Raw genomic sequence first — 19685 nt, forward strand, 5'->3', positions numbered from 1 at the left:
GGGTGAAGTATTCAGTGAACTACACAAATGACAACTCTGTCTAAGAAACTGGGTTCATCCCCTCCACATTGTTTTTCTCCACTGTTCCTTAAAGATATCAGCAACTTTGAAAATCTTAGCTTAAGTGAGTTAAGCGCCAGCTCCCTTGATCTGCTTTGAATATTCCAGTTTCAGTGTTAGAGCAAAGTCAAGTGAGATGTAAAGAAATTGTACTTAAAATCATGTGGAAAACAGAGTACAGACAACATTAATACAGATAAATGTTCAGCCTCAGTAAAGACATGGGGGGATGATGAAGCCAAAGAGCCTGAAGTAAATTCATGCATTTCAGCAAGGCTGTTGATACAACCTGTGTCCCAGATTCATTCCTGCCCACAGATGGGGATTAGCCATCATGTCCCAGATTTTCAAAAGGGTACAGCACCCACAGTGTTACAGTGGAAGCTGCTAGTGGCAGATTTGAAAATCTGGACTTTATTTCAGTGCCTAAAATAGGAGCTCCTATCTCTTTTTTGACCACCTGGCCCCAATTGTGGGTACTGAGCATTTCAAAATCTGGCCTTGAGCTCTTTTGGTCTCACCTATTAAAAAAGTGAATCACATTTTCTTGGTAATCAGGTAAAACATAAAATAAAATCACCAGGTAGTAAAGGATAATGACATCTACTATGTATAGTCCTTATTGACAGGTTTCCCTGTGTTGCCTAAAAGAGGCAACATCTTAAAGGCATGACCAGACTATAACAGTCTGATCTGTAGGATGGAACAGTCTGATCTGTATGTCTGTGGTTCTTAACACATACTCATTAAGTGACAGATTCTGCCATACTTTCTCAGATTGAGTTCTACTTTACTTTGACACTAATCCCATTGATTTCAAAGAGTCTGAAGGAAATTCATGCATTTCAGCAGGCCTGCATGGTACAACCATGGACACTGATTCATTCCTGCAGAAGCCAATGGGAATACTTGCAGAGTAAGTTACTACTTAATATGTGGCAGAATCTGGCTCTAAGTAGTTATTGGCCTTAGCTACAGTAAGGTCAGATATATCTCCATTTCTTTTCCTAATTCTCTGTCTGTCACCATTTCATTATTAGTAAAGAAACAGCACTTGACTATAATCTGAGAGCTCAGTGATTTATCATTTCTGTTAATTGTGATGGGGCATCTAAAAACATGATTTTTGCCAGAGTAGGAATTCTGAGGCTTGAATGTGTTTCTCTGTCAACCGGTAGAACACCTAGGACATGCAAAGATGCTCAAAGGTCACAAATGGTATTCTCTCTCTCTATTAGTGATAGCTATGCATAATACTCTGAACTATAAGTCTCCTTTACAAGAAACCTAACAATTTGCTGCCCCCTATAGCTGAGAATCAATAAGTCCATAACATTAATTAGAAACAGAAAGGCAAGTTTTGCACAAGGGACCAATTAGGTCTTCTGACAATTAGTGAGCTTAAGGGATAGATCCACTAACACCAAAGAGATGTAGTATTATATCTGTCTGTCACACAGTATTAGTTTATTGCTGTATATGAATGCCTGTTCTTAGTTTCACAGGAGCAAGGGGCTTTGGCTCACACCTGTGTTTGTCTGGGTGATACATTACTGAGTTTATAAATAGTAATAATATTAATAACAAGAAGAAGAAAATAAGCTGTCCCAAGCTCTGCTCGCTCAGTCCACAAAATGCATGAATAAACAATGTCAAGAGAATCCACTATTCACAGAAGAACTATGTAGATGTGTCCAGGTTCCATTGAATTTAGCTGTATTTTTCCTGTGTTCCTCTTTTGTTATCAAACCATTATTAGCTTCCTATTTTGTAGAATGAAATCGGTGCTTTGAAAACATCAAGATCCTTAAATAGTATTATAGTAGGAAGGGCATTGTGAGAGCAAAACATTCATTAAAACTCAGATCTGGTTCACAACATAAAAGCTACCCCCTGGAGATAGTATGTAGGTGCTTTGCTAGCATAAGAAAGCAAACAAACAGTATTTGCACTTTAGTGTCACCTAAATGAATTGCACTTACAAGCACACAGCTGAGGAATCTCCTTTGCTTTAAACTTTAATATGGTATTGTCTCCTCCACTAAATTCCACCCTTCTGTATCCATAGAAAATGGTGATTTGAAGGAAATGTTCACAGCAGAGGAGTATACAAGGCCATAAACTCCTTTTGTGGGTGATACATTCTGGAGTTGAGGCATTTGAGAACTATGCAGGATCTTTACTGTGAGAATTCTCTCACCTTGTGAACATTTTTCCTTTTATCTGACAAGACAGAAGAAAATTCATCCAAACAGCAGCACTTAAAAAAAATGTTTTCCTTTCCTTTGTAACGCAAAGATCTGAAAGTTCTTGTCTGCTGTTGCCTCCTTTGATCTTCTGTTAACATCATGTTTTGGGATGAGGTTTTGAAGTATGACTTTCAGAGTGTGGCCTGTGTGGAAATGGAATAATGGAACTGAACATATAAAGATTTCAGGGTCATTTGAGAGGCAATAAACACGTGATTTTTGAATGCTGTGATTGGCTGGAATCCTTTTCTAGTCATATAATGATTGTAATGCACTGTCAGGTGACTGCCTTTCCTGGATGCAATCAGAACTGTTACAATGCGGGTCCAAGGCCATGTACTGCTAACTGCTAATGGAGAGTCTCCTTTAGCTCCAGTCATGTGGCTCTGTCCAGATGAGAGAATCTGAGTTCTATACTCACTGTCATGAATATCCATAGTGTGTAGCCTAGTGACAATATAAAGCCATAAATGGTTATGTTTTTTGTTTTAATGACGTTGCACATTGAAGACAATCTTTATCATCCTAATACTTTAGGTCTAACTTTAGAAAGACAGTGTCATTTTCATGAGCACTCTGCAGAGCTACAATGAATAATAAATTATAGCAGATGGCTAAGGTAGTATAAATGCTATGCTAGCAATAGTAATGCTGTACTAACTATACTATGCTAACCAGGGGCGGCTCTATGTGTTTTGCTGCCCCAAGCACGGCAGGCAGGCGGCTTTCGGCGACATGCCTGCAGGAGGTCCGCCGGTCCCGTGCCTTCAGCGTACCCACCGCCGAATTGCCGCCGAAGCCATGGGACTGGCAGACCTCCCACAGGCATGCTGCCAAAGGCTCCTTGACTGCCGCCCCCACAGCGATTGGCAGCCCGCCCCCCGTGGCTTGCCACCCCAGGCACGCGCTCGGTGCGCTGGTGCCTTGAGCCGCCCCTGATGCTAATGCTACGCTATGCACTAAGCTTAGTCAACTGGGTTTTCGCTAGCACAGTGGACAGGGCTTAAGAGTCCTAGATAAGGTCAAAGAATACTTATAGATTGGGATTGCTCTGCACAGTCATGTTGTATCCAGAGGCATAGTCAGTGTAGCATAATGCAGTTACAACCTGTTGACTAATCTGGAATATTTTATCCTCATTAAACTAGATCAGTGTTACAGATAAGGGAATATTAATACACACACACCACCACCACCACCACCACCACCACCACTTGTCCTAAGCTCTTTGGAGCCGGGATCGTCTTTCTGTTCTGTGATTGTATAACACTTAGAACAATGGGGCCTTGATCCATGGCTGGGGCTTCTAGGTACTACCACATACAAGTAAGTAATAATAATGTGTCCTGTTTCTTTGAATCTTGGGTATTCAAAACATCTCTCATCTATTTCTTCTGCTAGGGAGATATTCTAAATACCAAGTACCAGGTGGACCTTGGAGATGGCTTTAAAGCAATATATGTGAACCTCACAATGACAGGGGAACCCATTCGGCACCGTTATGAGAACCCTGGGATTTACCGTGTCTCAGTCAGGGCGGAGAATGTTGCCGGGCATGATGAGGCAGTGGTGTTTGTTCAAGTTAATTGTAAGTTGTGCTGTTTTGTTTTTCTCTGGTTTCACTTTTGCAGCTTCACAACAACTTGATGATAGCTACGGGGCAGTGATTTCCAGAAGAAATTATATTAAAGATATTATCACCAAAATACATTTCTTTGAATTTGCTCATGCAGTAATGCACCTGCTGCACATGGTTAATGTGGATAATTGTAAATGGGGGAGGGTATTACCAAATCAAAGGGAGACTTGACTTTAAAGGGAAACATGGTCTAGTGAAAAGCAACAGAGGATCCTGTGGCATCTTTAAGACTAACAGAAAAAGGTGTCACAGGACCCTCTGTTGCTTGTTACAGATTCAGACTAACACAGCTACCCCTCTGTTACATGGTCTAGTCATTAGATAGCTGGAGCATCTAAGGCAGGAGTAGGGGTATCTGAGTTCTAATCCCAGCTTTGACAGTAATTTCCTCTATGGTTTCAGGTACCATTTTCAATCTTGGGTAGTTAAATTTAGCCATCTAAATACATATTCAGATACCTAAGTGACGTGATTGTGGAGACAATGTCTTCTCTTCCCTGATTTTCAGAAGTCTCAGATCAGTGGGAGCAGTAGGTGCTCCTTACTTCTGAAAATCAGATCATTAGTTAAGGTGCCTGAATCTAGATTTAGTTGCCTAATTTTAGCTACCCAAGTTTCAAATGTTGGCTTCAGTGTATATTGACTTAACTGCATATTGCAGTGAGAATGTGCATATCACATGAAATAGACCATTTATTTTTCTTTTAATTAAAACCAAAATAAAAACCATTAACTAGAATTCAAAGAAAAGAAACAGCAGTGCACCAGGAATAGCATGCTCCATCAGAGGTTTAATGTACCTCAGTCAATTCATAATTGAAATAAAGCAGGCAGCTCACCACTGGAACTGCATTTTCCTCCCCTTTCAGAACTCATAAGAGCTGTTGCTTCTCCTGTTCTTAGATAGGTCAAATAGAAACCTAGAAACAAATCATATCGTCAAAAAAGGCAGGTTACTCCTCTTGTGTTCTCCAAGTACTAGCTTCAGGCTTTGGGGAGCGGGATGGGTGGCCTCCATCATGAATCCTGGAACCAAATAGAAAGCAGTAAACGTTGGAGCCTCTGCAGAGATTGGAACTTTTAGTGCAAGTCGATAGAAAATGGACAGTGGCTCCAGCTACCCATATTTCCCTTCTGTTAACCAGAGTCTTTGAGATGCAGCATTGCCTAGTAATTAATGCAAATGACGGGGAGTAAAGAGATCTGGGTTCTATTCCTTCCTCTGCCCTGACTGGCTGTGTGATCAGTTAGGGCCCTATCTTGCATCCATACAGATTAATTGCAAAATTCCCACTAAACGCAAAGGGAGCAGGATTAGGCCCTTAAACTCATTGCTTCAGTTTCATTATCTATTTTTTTAAAAATTGAGGTAGTAACATTTCCTTACAGCGTAGTGTTCTCAGGTTTAATTCAGTATTTGTCAGGTGCTTAGATGCCAAGCTGATAGATTTGATAAACAGAGGCAGGGAAGGAGAGTGGGTGAGTGTGGTCTGTAGAAGCAATATATGCCTGCTGTGGTAGGTGAGTAACTTTCCTTTCTCCATTGAGAATTGCCCCACTCTTGGGAGACCGACAAGCAGTAAGAACCCCTGAAGGAGGGCTGAAGGATTGCCTTCCCAAAATGTCCCTCTGATTTGGCTCCTATATCGGGAGATGAGTGATGAGTGAAGGATGTAAATGAAGTTTCATGTGGTGGATTTACAAATGGCATAGGGGGAGGTATTTCTCAAGCGTAAAATGAATGCTATATCTAATCTGGAATTGGAACACTAATTTGATTAGGATTGAGTACAAAGGCTGATCCACTAGGATAATCTCTAAACTGATTTTGAGTCCCATCCCACCTCGTATCTCGCTCTTTATTCCCATTGGACTTTTACCCAATGCCACAAACAATCTTGGAGTTTTATGAAAGTATTTTGTCTTGTACAGGGTCAATCTGATTTACATCTGATTTATGCAGTCCTGGTAAATTGTGAGGTTTGAGGAAGATGGCCAGGACTAATTAAAATGGAATTTGGAAATTCTGGAGTAATTTAGCTTGTAGGCTCAGAAACACCTTATCCTGTGGAATATTATGAAAGTAGAATAAGCCATAAACACCAATATCTCAAAATTCTTTTTACCTGACGTAACAGTTAGGAGGAATGCAGTTTGGAGGGACAGAGGGCAAAGGCAGAGTTCATGAAACTTGTCAATACTAAACTCAAACCCCATGAATAGGAAAAATCCCAAATTGCAGGACAGATATGCACCAGATCTTTAAAGAAACGTTTCATAGTAGGATGTGCCAAAATTATGGTTCTCTGATCCAGAGGATAAGAAGCTGCAGCTGGTACCAGGAGCTAGAGCAAGGCTCAGTTCTTTGAAAAAGCAAGTACTTGGACCAGAGTAAAGGGAATTGTGGAACATAGGCATACCCACAGTGAGTGTGAATTGGATGTGAACGGGCAATGATGTCATTAGTGCAAAGAGGGTACGGAAAGGCTCAGAGTGATGTCTGGATTGAGGCGAACGGCTCTGAATGACAAAGAGATGTTTAGAGCAGTGGTCTCCAAACTTTTTTGATCGCGCACCCCGACCAGTAAAAAAATTTTGAGCACGCACCCACTGCCGCGCCGGCTCTACCATTTTTACCAAAGCAAAAAAAAAAAGCCGCTCAGACTCCCGTCCAAACTGACGAAGCAAAAAAAAAAAAAAAAAAGCGCTCTTCCTGCCACACCCCAAGGTTCCTCTTGCACATCCCCTGGGGTGCACGCACCCCACTTTGGAGACCACTGGTTTAGAGTACAGAGAGAAATGATAGGATGGATTCATTATATATAATAACTTAATTGATGTTTGTAAAGCACTTTGGGTTTCTGAAATGGAAGGTGCAATATAAGTAAAAAAATAAGTGTTAAACGCCTCCAAGCTTTGAGTGCTTTTCTGAAACAAATACAACTCATGCCTCCTATAAAGATTTTCTTTCAATAATATTATTTTAGTAAACATTTTTATGGACCAAAATACAATGAGACTAGTGAGACCCCGATACAGAAATTTTAAAGTGATGCGGTTTTTGTACACTGCCTGCAAAATATAGCCTCACTAGGTAAAACTTCAGAAAGGAACAAATTTACTCTAAGAGCACGTGTTTAATATACAGAAGTTATACATTTAAATTTGCAAATCAATTAGCTTCTAATAGACAGCTTTTTAAAGTATGTATTTATTGGATATTTTGCTGAATATTAGCCTGACTAAAAAAAAACAGCAAGGAGTCCAGTGGCAGCCTGACTGCTGATACTTTGTAACGAAAATGAACAGTCAGCATCATTCTTCTCAGATTTTGCCTTAAAAATATCAGAGGCCTGGTAGAATTTCCATCAATTTTATCTTTGATTACTTTCCTTTTCCGTCTTTTTTTTTTAACTGTTGCTAAATTTACTTATGATCTTCTATGTTAGACGTGCACAAGAAAGACTCATGCAGGTGCACCAATAAATCACATTGCTCTGGATTTTTATTTGTGACCTCCTTCGTTTAATTAAAATGTCCAGAACATACCTTCAGCTCTTTTCATTGATGCATGCAGAAAACAGGGAGGGAGAAAAATAAATTCAGGACCTTGTTCTGTGCAGGTGAGACTGCTGCAGAATGCTGAACAAGAGAAAAACCAGAGGCATTCAATAAATTGATGGATTCTTGATTAATGGCCTTTTTGGAACTCTATTCAGCTCCACTGCAGGCTTTACATCTAGAAGTGGTTCCAGTCATTGGGAGAAACCAGGAGGTGAATTTGACAGCCATCGTATTGCCCAAGAACCCTAACTTGACAGTCTTCTACTGGTGGATAGGAAACAATCTTCAGGTACACACGAGATTTCATTGGAGATTTTTTTTCAGCCTCTCTTCAATAAGGATTATGTCTAATGCCTATTCCTTTCAGGAAAATACTCTCCTGGTATACATGACATTTTGCAGAATACCTTCTATTTCAAACAGTCTGTTAAACCGTCTATTTACAAAAATATAAATGACTTGTGGTTTGTATATGTTACAAAGTTCCACACATTTCACAGGATAGCCAATAGAATTGTGCAATTTAAACAGCTTTATAGTTTGTCAAAGTTTAAAAATCAGACAATAGCCCAGACATAAGATGTTAGGGTGGTGGTAACTATAATAATAATAAGACACAAAGAAATAGGCAGGAAAGGGAAGGAGGAGACCTCAGGTATAACAGAAGTCTGGCATTATTTGAGCCATCTCAGAATTCTTTATCCAAAAGTATCAGAAACAGGGTTCAATTTTTTTGAATTCATATTATTGCTCTCTAAGTCAGTAGGCTGTTCTTTCTTTCGCTGCTTACTCAGACAGGTTCAAATACCAGTGTTCTATTTTGGGCATAAACTTACTCCTCCATTTTTGTAAAATCACACATTTGATAATCATTTCAGCCTTCAAGAACCAAAGGCTTGGTGGTGGAGTTAAATCCAGCGTAGTAGGTACATAACCTAAGGTATAATTCTCACCTGAGGATTGGTTGCTGAAATCAAGCACCATTTTCAATCTTGTGTCCACCTGACCATTGGACAGTCCCATAACATATGCATCAGGTTTCCTTTTTCTTTATTAGTGTCAACAAACTTCAGAGGACAAGGGCCTCATCTTGCACAACCTCTGTGGTGTCCATTATTGCTATTTATGTGTAAATGGAAATTTCTCATTTAGAATCGGGCTACTTCTCCAGACCATTTCCTTTAGTGGAGTGACAGTTATGTTGCAATTCTCCACCTTTAAGGAAACTGTGATGTAATGCATTTGGGATTATGGCATCAGTGAATTACGAGAGCTTCTATTTATGTGATCATTAGCATAGATGGGAATTGAAATACTGCACAGAAATATATATTTCTGACTAAGTCTGTTTCTGTGATGTTATATTCTTTACAGTTTGTTATAGAGGGATGAAGTTAAGTCTAAAAAGGCGAAGACAAAAAAGGTGCTCATACATTATAATTATGGTCATAGATGGGTAGATAGGTTAGATACATGGATCATAAAACATTAAAAATCTAAATATTTCTACTGGGACAGGATTATTCTCTTCTGTTCATTTGGGCTAATTATCTTTTAAAATAATTATTTTTAAATGTCTGAGCGCAATGTAGTGCTCATAAGAGAGAGACTAAGATTACTGTTTGAGGGAGGAATAGTTCAGACAAGCACCATACACCAGTACATTATTCTAGTCTTGGGTCTTTTTTGAGCCCGGAATGCAGATCAGGTGATATTGTGTGGTGGATCTGTGATGTGCACAAATATGGACCAAGCACCTAATTCTGCAAGGTACAGAGCACCTCAGGTCCTTTTGACATCTTTGGGAATTGCAGAAGTGCAATAGTGCACCTGTATGGATCGGGCACTAAAATCAGGCCACAAAATTAATTTAATTGTAACTGATGATAGACTCTGAACTCAGGTGTGTAGAGGGGAAAGACCTATGCACTGAGGGCCAGACCCAGAGTCCAGTGATGTCAATGGGAGTCTTTATAGTCATTTCAGTGGGCTTTGGATCAAACCCTAATAGTCTCCCAATTATATTAGGAGGAGGATTTGCTCAGTCTTTAAAAATGTGTGTCCCTTAACTTTGTAATTCCAAAGTCAAACATTAGATTTTGAACACTGTTTAAGTATATTCTATATGCATTTTCTGAATGAAGGATTATTTTAGTTTTCAGGTATCCAACATAGGGCAAGCATACCTGGTGGTAGAGAATTGGAATTCGCTGACTTGGCTAACCATTGATTAAAATCACAGAAAAAAATCAATCTATTATTTGATCCTTCCAATATATTTCAATCACTAGTCCTTCACTCACATTTCTTCCGTAATTCTTCCTAACATTTTTTTTTTTAATTTTCCTTCTTTTTTAGCCACTTCTCACTTTGGACAGTTTTTTGGTGACAAGATTTGCTGAGACAGGTGAGGTGAGAGTTACAGTGCAGGCCTCCTGTGGGAACTCCATGCTGCAGGATTCCAAGATTGTCCAAGTTTTTGGTGAGATAATTTTACTCCCTTGTATTTTTTTGTCCATTGCATGTACTTGTATGTACTTTACAATTGCCCTTAGAGACCAGATCCTATTGTGAAATTTTATCCAATGCCATGTTAAACTTCTAAACTCAATACACTAATCTGATCTGTAATGAAACTCCATTGAAATGAACAGAGAGAGGCTAAGGAAAAATTTGACCTGTATCCCTTCTAGAAAATGCTACCATGTTATTCCAAAGCACTACAGATAACAGTTGTCTTAAAGCAGCATTTTGGGCCATAACTGTAGAATACTATAGAACTTATATGTTTTTATAATATTTTTAGTCATTCTGTTGATCTTACCACAGAAAGAATAATGTGAGGGGAGAGAAGTTCAGTGGGGCACATACTTTTATTGTAAAAAACTTGAAAGAATTTGCCTGTTGTGATAACGCCTTTTTGCTTAATGATTTGGGCATTTCTCGAGGAGTTTGGATTAGAAAGAGCTGCTGAAAAATGTTAAATTACCCTTTTGCTAATGTGCTGCATTGTATCACAGTGTATTTTGCTGTGCCGTGTAATGTGCTGACGAGGCCTGTTGTACCATGAAAAATGTAAGAAGGAAGAGGAAATATTTAAACTTGTATATCTCCTGTCAAATCTGGGTATCAGGGATATCTAATAAGTCTTACTTTGCTAAGGTTTGCAAATATGGAGAGCTAAAAGCTTCATATATCCTGGGGACACACAGAATGATACTTAGCTATTGTCCTAATATTCCAAACAGACTTTTTGCTTGTAATATGCTTTTTAATATAACATAATGGTAAACACCAAGGTTCAAGCTAAATAGAGCATTTATAAACCTCTTGCCCTGTAACAAATGGATTTTATGAATGCCTGTGATACCATTTATAAATCCATCAGCTTTTTAGAAAGCTTTAAAAATATAACCCCATTAGCATGGCTTGTAAGCCTATCATGCTTCTTACTTTTCACTACTGCAGCTGCTGTTAGTATTGGCAAATCCTGAGTCAAAGACCAACGGGGCATTGGGGTTGAGGAAAATAAAGACACCCTTAGAAAAAATAAATATAAAAATATGATTCTGTCTAAACTGCCCAAGAGATCACGTTTGGATCATTCATGCATTCCAAAGGATCTCTTCCTCTGCTTTGCATTAGGTTCTTCAGGTATGCTTCCAAGGAGCCTGTAGGGAGAAAGGAAAGAATACAGAGTCCTGTTTACTAAGAAACTGTCAATTTCTAGTATTTCAGTTATTTTTGGATTATATTCATAGAAATGTTGGGATTGTAGCTTATTTATTCTTTTAAACAATGCAGTAGTTAGCCATTGCCATATCATTTCTGTTCATATTTTCACAGCTAGATTATAGAAAACATAAAGAAGTATTCGTTTTGCATGAAAAAAGGAAAATGCAGTGGCAAGAACCAGATGTTTATGATTCAGTAAGAATCAAGTCCATAGAATCATGCCCATTTAAAAACAAAAGAAACCACAGCTTTATGTGTGGTGTACTATCTTAATGAAAAATTACTGAAAAGATAATTATCAGTAGAGTATATGAAACTTGACTTAATGTTTTCCATGTTGCCTTTGATTGGTGGCTAGAAATATTTAGACATAAGATGCTGGGAAAGTGGGGAAAATACAAAATCTAGTATTGGTCCATGCTACTTAGATTGTAAACTCCTTGGGGCAGGAACTGTCTTTTATTCTGTTTTTGTACAGCACCTAGCACAATGGAGTCCTGGCCTGCAAATGAGTCTTGTAAGAGCTTCTAAAAATACAAAGAATATTAATAATAATAATAATAATAATGCTAACAAAGCTTTTTTCCAGAGTTATTATTTTCTACAAAACTGTTTTTCCCCAATTCTCTTTGAATTGTTCAAAAATTGTTTCTTTTCCTGTTTCCAGATCATTTTCAAGTTCTTTCTCTAAAGTTTACTAAACATCTGGACATGTACAACCCTAACATACCAGAGTGGAGGGAAGACATAGGCCTGGTAGTAACACGACTTCTTGCAAAGGTGCTCTCTCAGTTTGCTCATAAACTGCTGCTTCTACAGTCATAAAGTTGAAGGTTAAGTTAATGCCTTCCCATTTAAAAAAAACGAGGCAGGGCAGAACAATAAAACTATCCCCGGGAGCGACATTTAGAAGCAGTTTGAGGCCAGTGTCACTTGTGTATACAGGCCATAGATTACATTATTGCAATACTGTCAATTTATTTCCAGCACAGCCTAATTGGGAATTAACAATAAATACTCCTCTCAAGGATTTTGGGGTCAGGTGGAAATATTAACAAATACTTTGACTTTGTGAAAAAAGTGTAACATGAATGTGATGTAGTTAGGGGTTACAGAAAGGGTACTATAATATACAACATTTAGTCTTTGATTGTTTTTTTTTAATAATAATTTACAGCTTTGCATGTGTAACTCTGAAAATTACAGAAAAGATGTAAGGAATTAATTTGCTGCAGCCACTTTATGTAGATTGCAGGTATGGACAAGACTTAGATTCAGATTCAGTGCTTAATTTGTGCTAGAGCTTGCTAGGGCTGAGTCCCAGACCTCTAGGCTTGGCAGTTCATAGCCCCAGTACCTCTGGACTTGCTGCATCAGTTATGAACATAAAAAAATTGCTTGAGTCTCGGCACCTACTTGCTTGAGCCCTGGCACCTCTTTCATTACAAATTAAGCACTGCTCACATTTGAACTCTGAATTGTCCTGTAGATTACTTAAGTCAAGCTTCACATAACAGCATTGTAACATGAATAAAGAGTAATGCCGTTAAGGTAGGGAGCACTTGAGCAATAATATTCAGGTGCACACACTGCCAGAGATAAGCGCATATTGAATTCTGTCGAGGAGCGTATCAATAGGTTATGACCCCAGAGGTAAATATTTATAGAAATAGTTATCACCAAGGAAACACAGAGCCATATTGTCAAAGGGCCCCCAGTGAAGTCAGTGAACTTACTCTGGATTTGCACCAGTATAAACTAGATCAGGATTCTGACATTCTATTTTACACCTGTTTCACCCCAGTTTATAACCCCAACACCTACTAAATGCCAAATAGAGTGAGTTCCATTAATCACACATATCAACTTCTACCCATTTCATAATGTACATCTGCCTGATGGGTGTCTTCCCTCCTTCCCTTCTCTCCCCTCCCCCCACCACCAATCAAATTGGCTCACATCTTAACTTTTAATAAATCATATACAAGAAGTTAGATACAATTATATGGATTTTCAGATACTTTTTGACCTAAGGACTATGAGATTTGACCAGTGTTTTTCATTAAAATCTCACAACAGCCTTCCTATATATATCACTCAACACAAGAATTTGTGACGAATGGTAACATTTTCAAAAGTGATGGTGTCATTTAGAAGCCTAAGTCCTACTGGATTTCAACGAGACTTAGGCTCCTAAGTATCTAAGTCACTTTTGAAAATGGAGCTTGTACTTCTAAGACACTTAGGTGCTTTTTGAAAATTTTATCTTGGAAGATTACATGCTCACTGCACAGTTGTGGTAAACCTGCAAACCACTTAGGCTTCAGTTCACTTTCCCATGACACCCATTAGAGCTCTTTGATATGTGTGATAACACTTCTAATTTTCAAAGAGCTTTTCAAATCTCTGCTAATTAACGTAAAGTTATGTGCAGCTTTCTAGCTTCCAGTGACTTCCGTAGAATTCTCTCTACATATTAAAAATCTTAACACCAAAGACCAGATCCAGAAAACCATATGTGAAAGTAGCTATATATTTTATTAATTTTTTTGTATAATATTGACAGTATAAAGTTAGCGTACAGGCCTGTAAATTTGTGCATGTCTTTGTCTCTGCAGGAAACTAATATCCCTGAAGAAACACTGGTGACAGTGGTGAAACCTGGTCTGCCCACAACTGCTGATTTGCTCGTGCTGCTTCCAGCAAACCAGCCAAAGCGGAAGAGAAGTATAACTAGTGACAAGGTAACCAGAACAATCTGTGTCTGATTAGGGCCAAATCTTCATCCCATTGAAATCAGTGACAATACTCCTATTGGCTTCATTGCTGGGCCTTACACACCTAAATGTCATCCACCCTACTTCTTGGCATGACCTACGTAAGGGCTAGCAGCAATTGCGGTCCTTGTCTTTAGTAGAGTGCAGTGCTTGCTCCTTCCCTGTGCACCCTGGGATGGAATCTACCCAAAGGCAACAGGAAGAGAGCAGGCCATGGTCTTGCCTCCTCCTCTAGTCCAGCCCATAATGTGGGGTGGCATGTAGTGGGGAATATGCTGCAGTCCCTGAATTCCTCTTCAAGCTCCTCCAGGGACAGAGTGTCTCTAAACCAGCTTGTTCTCTGAGCTGTCTCCATTTGCACAATCCAACCCCAAATGGTATCAAAATATTTCTCAGGGATGGCTAATATTTGTCTGTTGTCACATCAGCAACTAAAGTGATAACATATTGGTCTATAATGATCCAGTAGATTAAAAGTCTCTAATCAGGAGTACAAGCCACTGTGGAAGCCACTTATTTAGAACATTAACATTTTTGATTAGAGGAGAGGAATCCTCCTCACTGACTTCAGAAATACATTAGACCTCAGATCCTACTGACTCAAGACTTTAGGATTTGGCCTATTACATGAAGAGCAGGTGGTTTCTGCCCTAATGGTCAGGAAGCTTATTCGGGTACTGAGGCAACAGGAGCAAAGAGTTTAAATGCAACAGGATAAAGCTCAAATATGAGATTTCCCCCATCTCCCATGTCCAAGTGAAATCTGCTCAGTGGGAAGGGGTCCTAGTTCAGTAGAAAATCAAAATGTGTCCACTGGCCCTGCCTCTAATTTATAATTTATGACATGATGTCTTTTTTTCCATTAAATGAATGTCTCAGCTCTGCACCAGTTTTGAGTTTCAAGCATTATCAGTTAAAAGGAGTTATCATTTAAGAAATCATTAGTTTAAAGAGACTAGTTCAGGAAGGCAATGTGTTACAAATAAGAAGGTTTAGAGAATAGGCCACAATATCCATCTAGCCAGAGTATGTCTACTGGTAGGCAGGCCCAAGCTCCCTGGCAGCATGGTAAAAGACCTCGTTCATGGAATTGCCTAAAGAGGCGAATCTCAAAGTATTTTGATGTGGCTTCTGAGTATTCGAGCAGGAGACTTTAAACTTAACTGTTAACTTTCAGAATTGGGTAAATTAAGATTGAGAATGGTCCTAATGCAAGAAAAACATCCTTAGTCTCCCCCTGTCATCTGAATGTGAAGTTCTGGAAGACTGAAGTCACAATTAATTTCCAGAAGCACTGTATTTTAATAGATATTTCAGAAAGCCCTATGCCAATTGTGGTTTGCAGCCAGGTGGGTGTCATCACTTGAAACTCTTAACTTCTTTGCTCCTTTTAAGGAACGAGATGCTGATTTATAATGAAAGTGTATCCTTCTGTTCCAACTTTATGTGGAATGGACTTCTTCAGTAGTTAAAAGCAACAGATTAAGGCAGACCCTTGTGTCCTGCTGTTTGTTTGCTTTTTAAAAAAAACTACCTACATTTATTCAGATTAGCTGTCTTCAAATCTCAGCTATTATTAGTGGTCTGCTTCCAGGCAGCTTGAAGAATATCATCAGTTGCATTCAATGCTGCCTCAGTGTTTTCATGGTCACCCTTCCAGATATTCCAAGAGGAAAGACATGAAGGGCTACACTGAGCTGCTAATGATTTGGAGAAATTCCTAATATCAGGACTGGAGAGAAATGAAAGAATGTAGTATTGCACAATTTGTATGATAAAGGTCCCCATCTGAGAGCTAACATATGGCTACTGGAGCTAATGGTGCACCAAAGGGATGCCAAAGTCAGGATCGAAAAGATATATCTGGGAGAAGCTATATATTCTTCATCATACTTATATGTTGCTGACAGAGTCTAGTTAGCATTCAGCTGGAGGTGGGGCATACAAAAGGGCATACAGATACCAGGCGCAGATATAACACCTCCATGGACACTGGAGGGAGTGTGTTCCCTGGTAACCTTTTCTCCACAATGGGAAGAGGTGCAGCATGCAGCTTCCCCACCACAGCCCTTCAGCTACTTACTGGTGTACAGTAACTCCTCACTTAGCACTGTAGTTATGTTCCTGAAAAATGTGACTTTAAGCGAAACGATGTTAAGCGAATCCAATTTCCCCATAAGAATTAATGTAAATGAGGGGTTAGGTTCCAGGGAAATTTTTTTCACCAGACAAAAGATTATATTATATATATATACATATATATCTATATGTATATACACACACAGAGTATAAGTTTTAAACAAACAATTTAATACTGGTACACAGTGATGATGATTGTGAAGCTTGGTTGAGGTGGAGGAGTCAGAAGGTGGGATATTTCCCAGGGAATGCCTTACTGCTAAATGATGAACTAGCAATTGGCTAAGTCCTCAAGGGTTAACTCTCTTTATTAATGATCTGGAGGATGATGTGGACTGCACTCTCAGCAAGTTTACAGATGACACTAAACTAGGAGGCATGGTAGATACACTAGAGGGTAGGGATCAGATACAGAGGGACCTAGACAAATTAGAGGATTGGGCCAAAAAAAACCTGATGAGGTTCAACAAGGACAAGTGCAGAGTCCTGCACTTAGGACGGAAGAATCCCATGCACTGCTACAGACTAGGGACCGAATGGCTAGGTAGCAGTTCTGCAGAAAAGGACCTAGGGGTCACAGTGGATGAGAAGCTGGATATGAGTCAACAGTGTACTCTTCTTGCCAAGAAGGCTAACGGCATTTTGGGCTGTATAAGTAGGGGCATTGCCAGCAGATCGAGGAACATGATCGTTCCCCTTTATTCGACATTGGTGAGGCCTCATCTGGAATACTGTGTCCAGTTTTGGTCCCCACACTATAAGAAGGATGTGGAAAAATTGGAAAGAGTCCAGCGGAGGGCAACAAAAATGATTAGGGGTCTGGAGCACATGACTTATGAGGAGAGGCTGAGGGAACTGGGATTGTTTAGTTTCCAGAAGAGAAGAATGAGGGGGGATTTGATAGCAGCCTTCAACTACCTGAAGGGGGGTTCCAAAGAGGATGGCGTTCGGCTGTTCTCAGTGGTGGCAGATGACAGAACAAGGAGCAATGGTCTCAAGTTGCAGTGGGGGAGGTCCAGGTTGGATATCAGGAAAAACTATTTCACTAGGAGGGTGGTGAAACACTGGAATGCGTTACCTAGGGAGGTGGTGGAGTCTCCTTCCTTGGAGGTTTTTAAGGCCCAGCTTGACAAAGCCCTGGCTGGGATGATTTAGCTGGGAATTGATCCTGCTTTGAGCAGGGGGTTGGACTAGATGACCTCTTGAGGTCCCTTCCTACTCTGATATTCTATGATTCTATGATTCTCTCACACTCTACAAGGCAGCAGGAATGGAGGGAGGGGAGACAGCATTGCAGACAGAGACACACACCGTGTGTTAGAGAAAGAGATGTGCATTTCCCCTTTAAGTACGCTGACCCTACTCTTAAGTACACTGCCTTGTTAATTAGATCAGCTTGCTGAGACCGGAGCTGCTGCCAGCAAGCTCCCTCCATCCTGAGCCCTGTCGTGTGTCCCCCCTGCTCTATGGAAGATGGGGTAAGCGGGGTGCAGGAGCAGGGGGGAGGGGGACACCCTGACAGCCCTGCTCTTCCTCCCCTCCCCCCTCCACCCCGCACAGCAAGCAGGAGTCTCGGGGAGCAGCTCCAAGGCAGAGGGCAGGAGCAGCACATGGCAGTGGGGGGAGGGAAAGCTGAACTGCCGGCAATTGCTAGCCTGCTGGGCAGCTGCTGCACAGGGAACTTAGGGGAGCAGGGAGCTGATAAGGAGAGCTGATAGGGGGGCTGCCGGTCCACCCTGGTTCCAAGCCCGCACCAGCTAACTGCAACAGGCTGCTCTTCCTGCAAGCAGTGGACAAACCCGGCGGCTGCCAAACGACATTAGAAGGGAGCATTGCACAACTTTAGACGAGCATGTTCCCTAATTGATCAGCAACGTAACAACAAAACAACGTTAAATGGGACGACTTTAAATGAGGAGTTACTGTATAAGATAGTATGGCCATGGACACACCGATTCTGACACACCCTGTGCGGAACTTGCAGAGATGCTATAGGTGATAGCCATATCTTCACCACCTTAATGTAGGCAAGGCAGACTACTGAAGCTACTGGTGAGTGTGCATTTCTGTGTGGATTTTTTTTTAAAAGGAGGTCACAAATTTTTATGACATCTGCGATTGTACCAAAATCTGTGTTACTCAGTAAATATCCTTCCAAAAAACGTCTATGACAAATTTACCACCCTAAGGCCTAATCCAGTGTCCAGTGAAGTCAATGGAAAGACTCCCATTGACTTCATTGGGTGTTGGGCTGGACTCTTAGTTATCGCTTGTGGCAAAGCACCCATGTTTATGGATCATTCGTTGTTGATGTATAACTTAGAGGAGAACCTCCAAGATCTTCAGTATTTCCCCCCTTTCATGTTTCAACAAAGGGACATTTATTCTGCTGATAGCTCCAATTCTGAAAGTTGGTGCCCTGGCATTCTTGTGAGGAGTTCATGTACCGAGAATGCCCTCTGAGTCTGCTTAATAACCTGGGCAGCCCTTATGGACTCTACTTTATATCTGTAGTCTGAAATGTGAGTGAAATTAGTATCCCTTTAAAAGTTTCAGATCTCCATGTCATGTCTTACTCACTTGCTTGTCTCTCAAAGGAATTGCACTAGGAAGAACTACTTTTAGATCTAGAATGTGTATGTGATTTGAGAATTGCTGGTGGGACCAGTTAAGTATGGTTGAAGTACAGAACTCTGTTGGAGAGAGACTAAATATAGTTCAGTGGTGGTTGCATTATTTTACAAGTTGCTGTTAATACAACTGTCAGAGCTATTCCTCATGTCAGACTTGGGAGAGAATAGTGGAAAAAATATATGGCCACGTCAGTAAGTTGGAGATAAAAAGTTAAGAATTCTCTGGGAGAATTCTCCTGAAAATTAACTGAGGCCCAAATTATGTTACCTTTACACTGAGTCCACAAAGAGTCCTATTTAAGTCAGTGAAACCATTTATGGACTGAGCGTGGGTATGGGGATCAGAATCTGGCCCTTTGTGAAGCTCATGCAAATACTATAAGAGAAACAGCAGGGGCTTTTCTACCTAATAGGCTGTGAGGGCTTGTCAAAACCGAGCACAGTAATATAAAAGAGCCTCTCTTGAAGGTTTCAAAGATATAAAGACAAACTTAAGGAGGTTGTGGAATCTTCATCATTGGGGATTTTTAAGAGCAGGTTGGACAAACACCTGTCAGGGATGGTCTAGATAATATTTAGTCCTGCCTTGAGTGCAGGGGACTGGACTAGATGACCTCTCGAGGTCCCTTGCAGTTCTATGATTCTATGAAACTTCTAATTTGGCATCCTGTGGGGAGCGGTATCCTGTACTAAGGAACAGTCTATAAAACTAGCCTTGATCCTCTGGAAAATTACCTATGTTGAAAATGCAAAGGAGAGAAAGAGAGGGGCCAGACAATGTGTTTGACAGTGGTGGGATGTGGTGGCACTTTTAATGGTGCTGTTCCATAAAAATGAGGGAGGTCATATTTTAGTATGCTTTGTCCCCATTAGAAAAATAGGAGAAACT

At 40.2% G+C, this 19685-nt stretch overlaps 1 protein-coding gene across 3 annotated transcripts in view; it reads left to right on the forward strand.

Moving 5' to 3' along the window:
• SORCS2 (sortilin related VPS10 domain containing receptor 2) overlaps window positions 1–19685 on the forward strand; it is an 810911-nt gene that overhangs the window by 778084 nt on the left and 13142 nt on the right. For all 3 annotated transcript variants that reach the window (XM_034770959.1, XM_034770960.1, XM_034770962.1), the window contains 5 exons: window positions 3711–3897; window positions 7668–7801; window positions 9871–9994; window positions 11915–12027; window positions 13866–13991. In XM_034770959.1, the coding sequence (XP_034626850.1) occupies window positions 3711–3897; window positions 7668–7801; window positions 9871–9994; window positions 11915–12027; window positions 13866–13991 (684 nt within the window). The remainder of the gene's footprint in view (window positions 1–3710; window positions 3898–7667; window positions 7802–9870; window positions 9995–11914; window positions 12028–13865; window positions 13992–19685) is intronic.

Source organism: Trachemys scripta, chromosome 5 (assembly GCF_013100865.1).
Source record: "Trachemys scripta elegans isolate TJP31775 chromosome 5, CAS_Tse_1.0, whole genome shotgun sequence".
NCBI classification, from domain to species: domain Eukaryota; kingdom Metazoa; phylum Chordata; order Testudines; family Emydidae; genus Trachemys; species Trachemys scripta.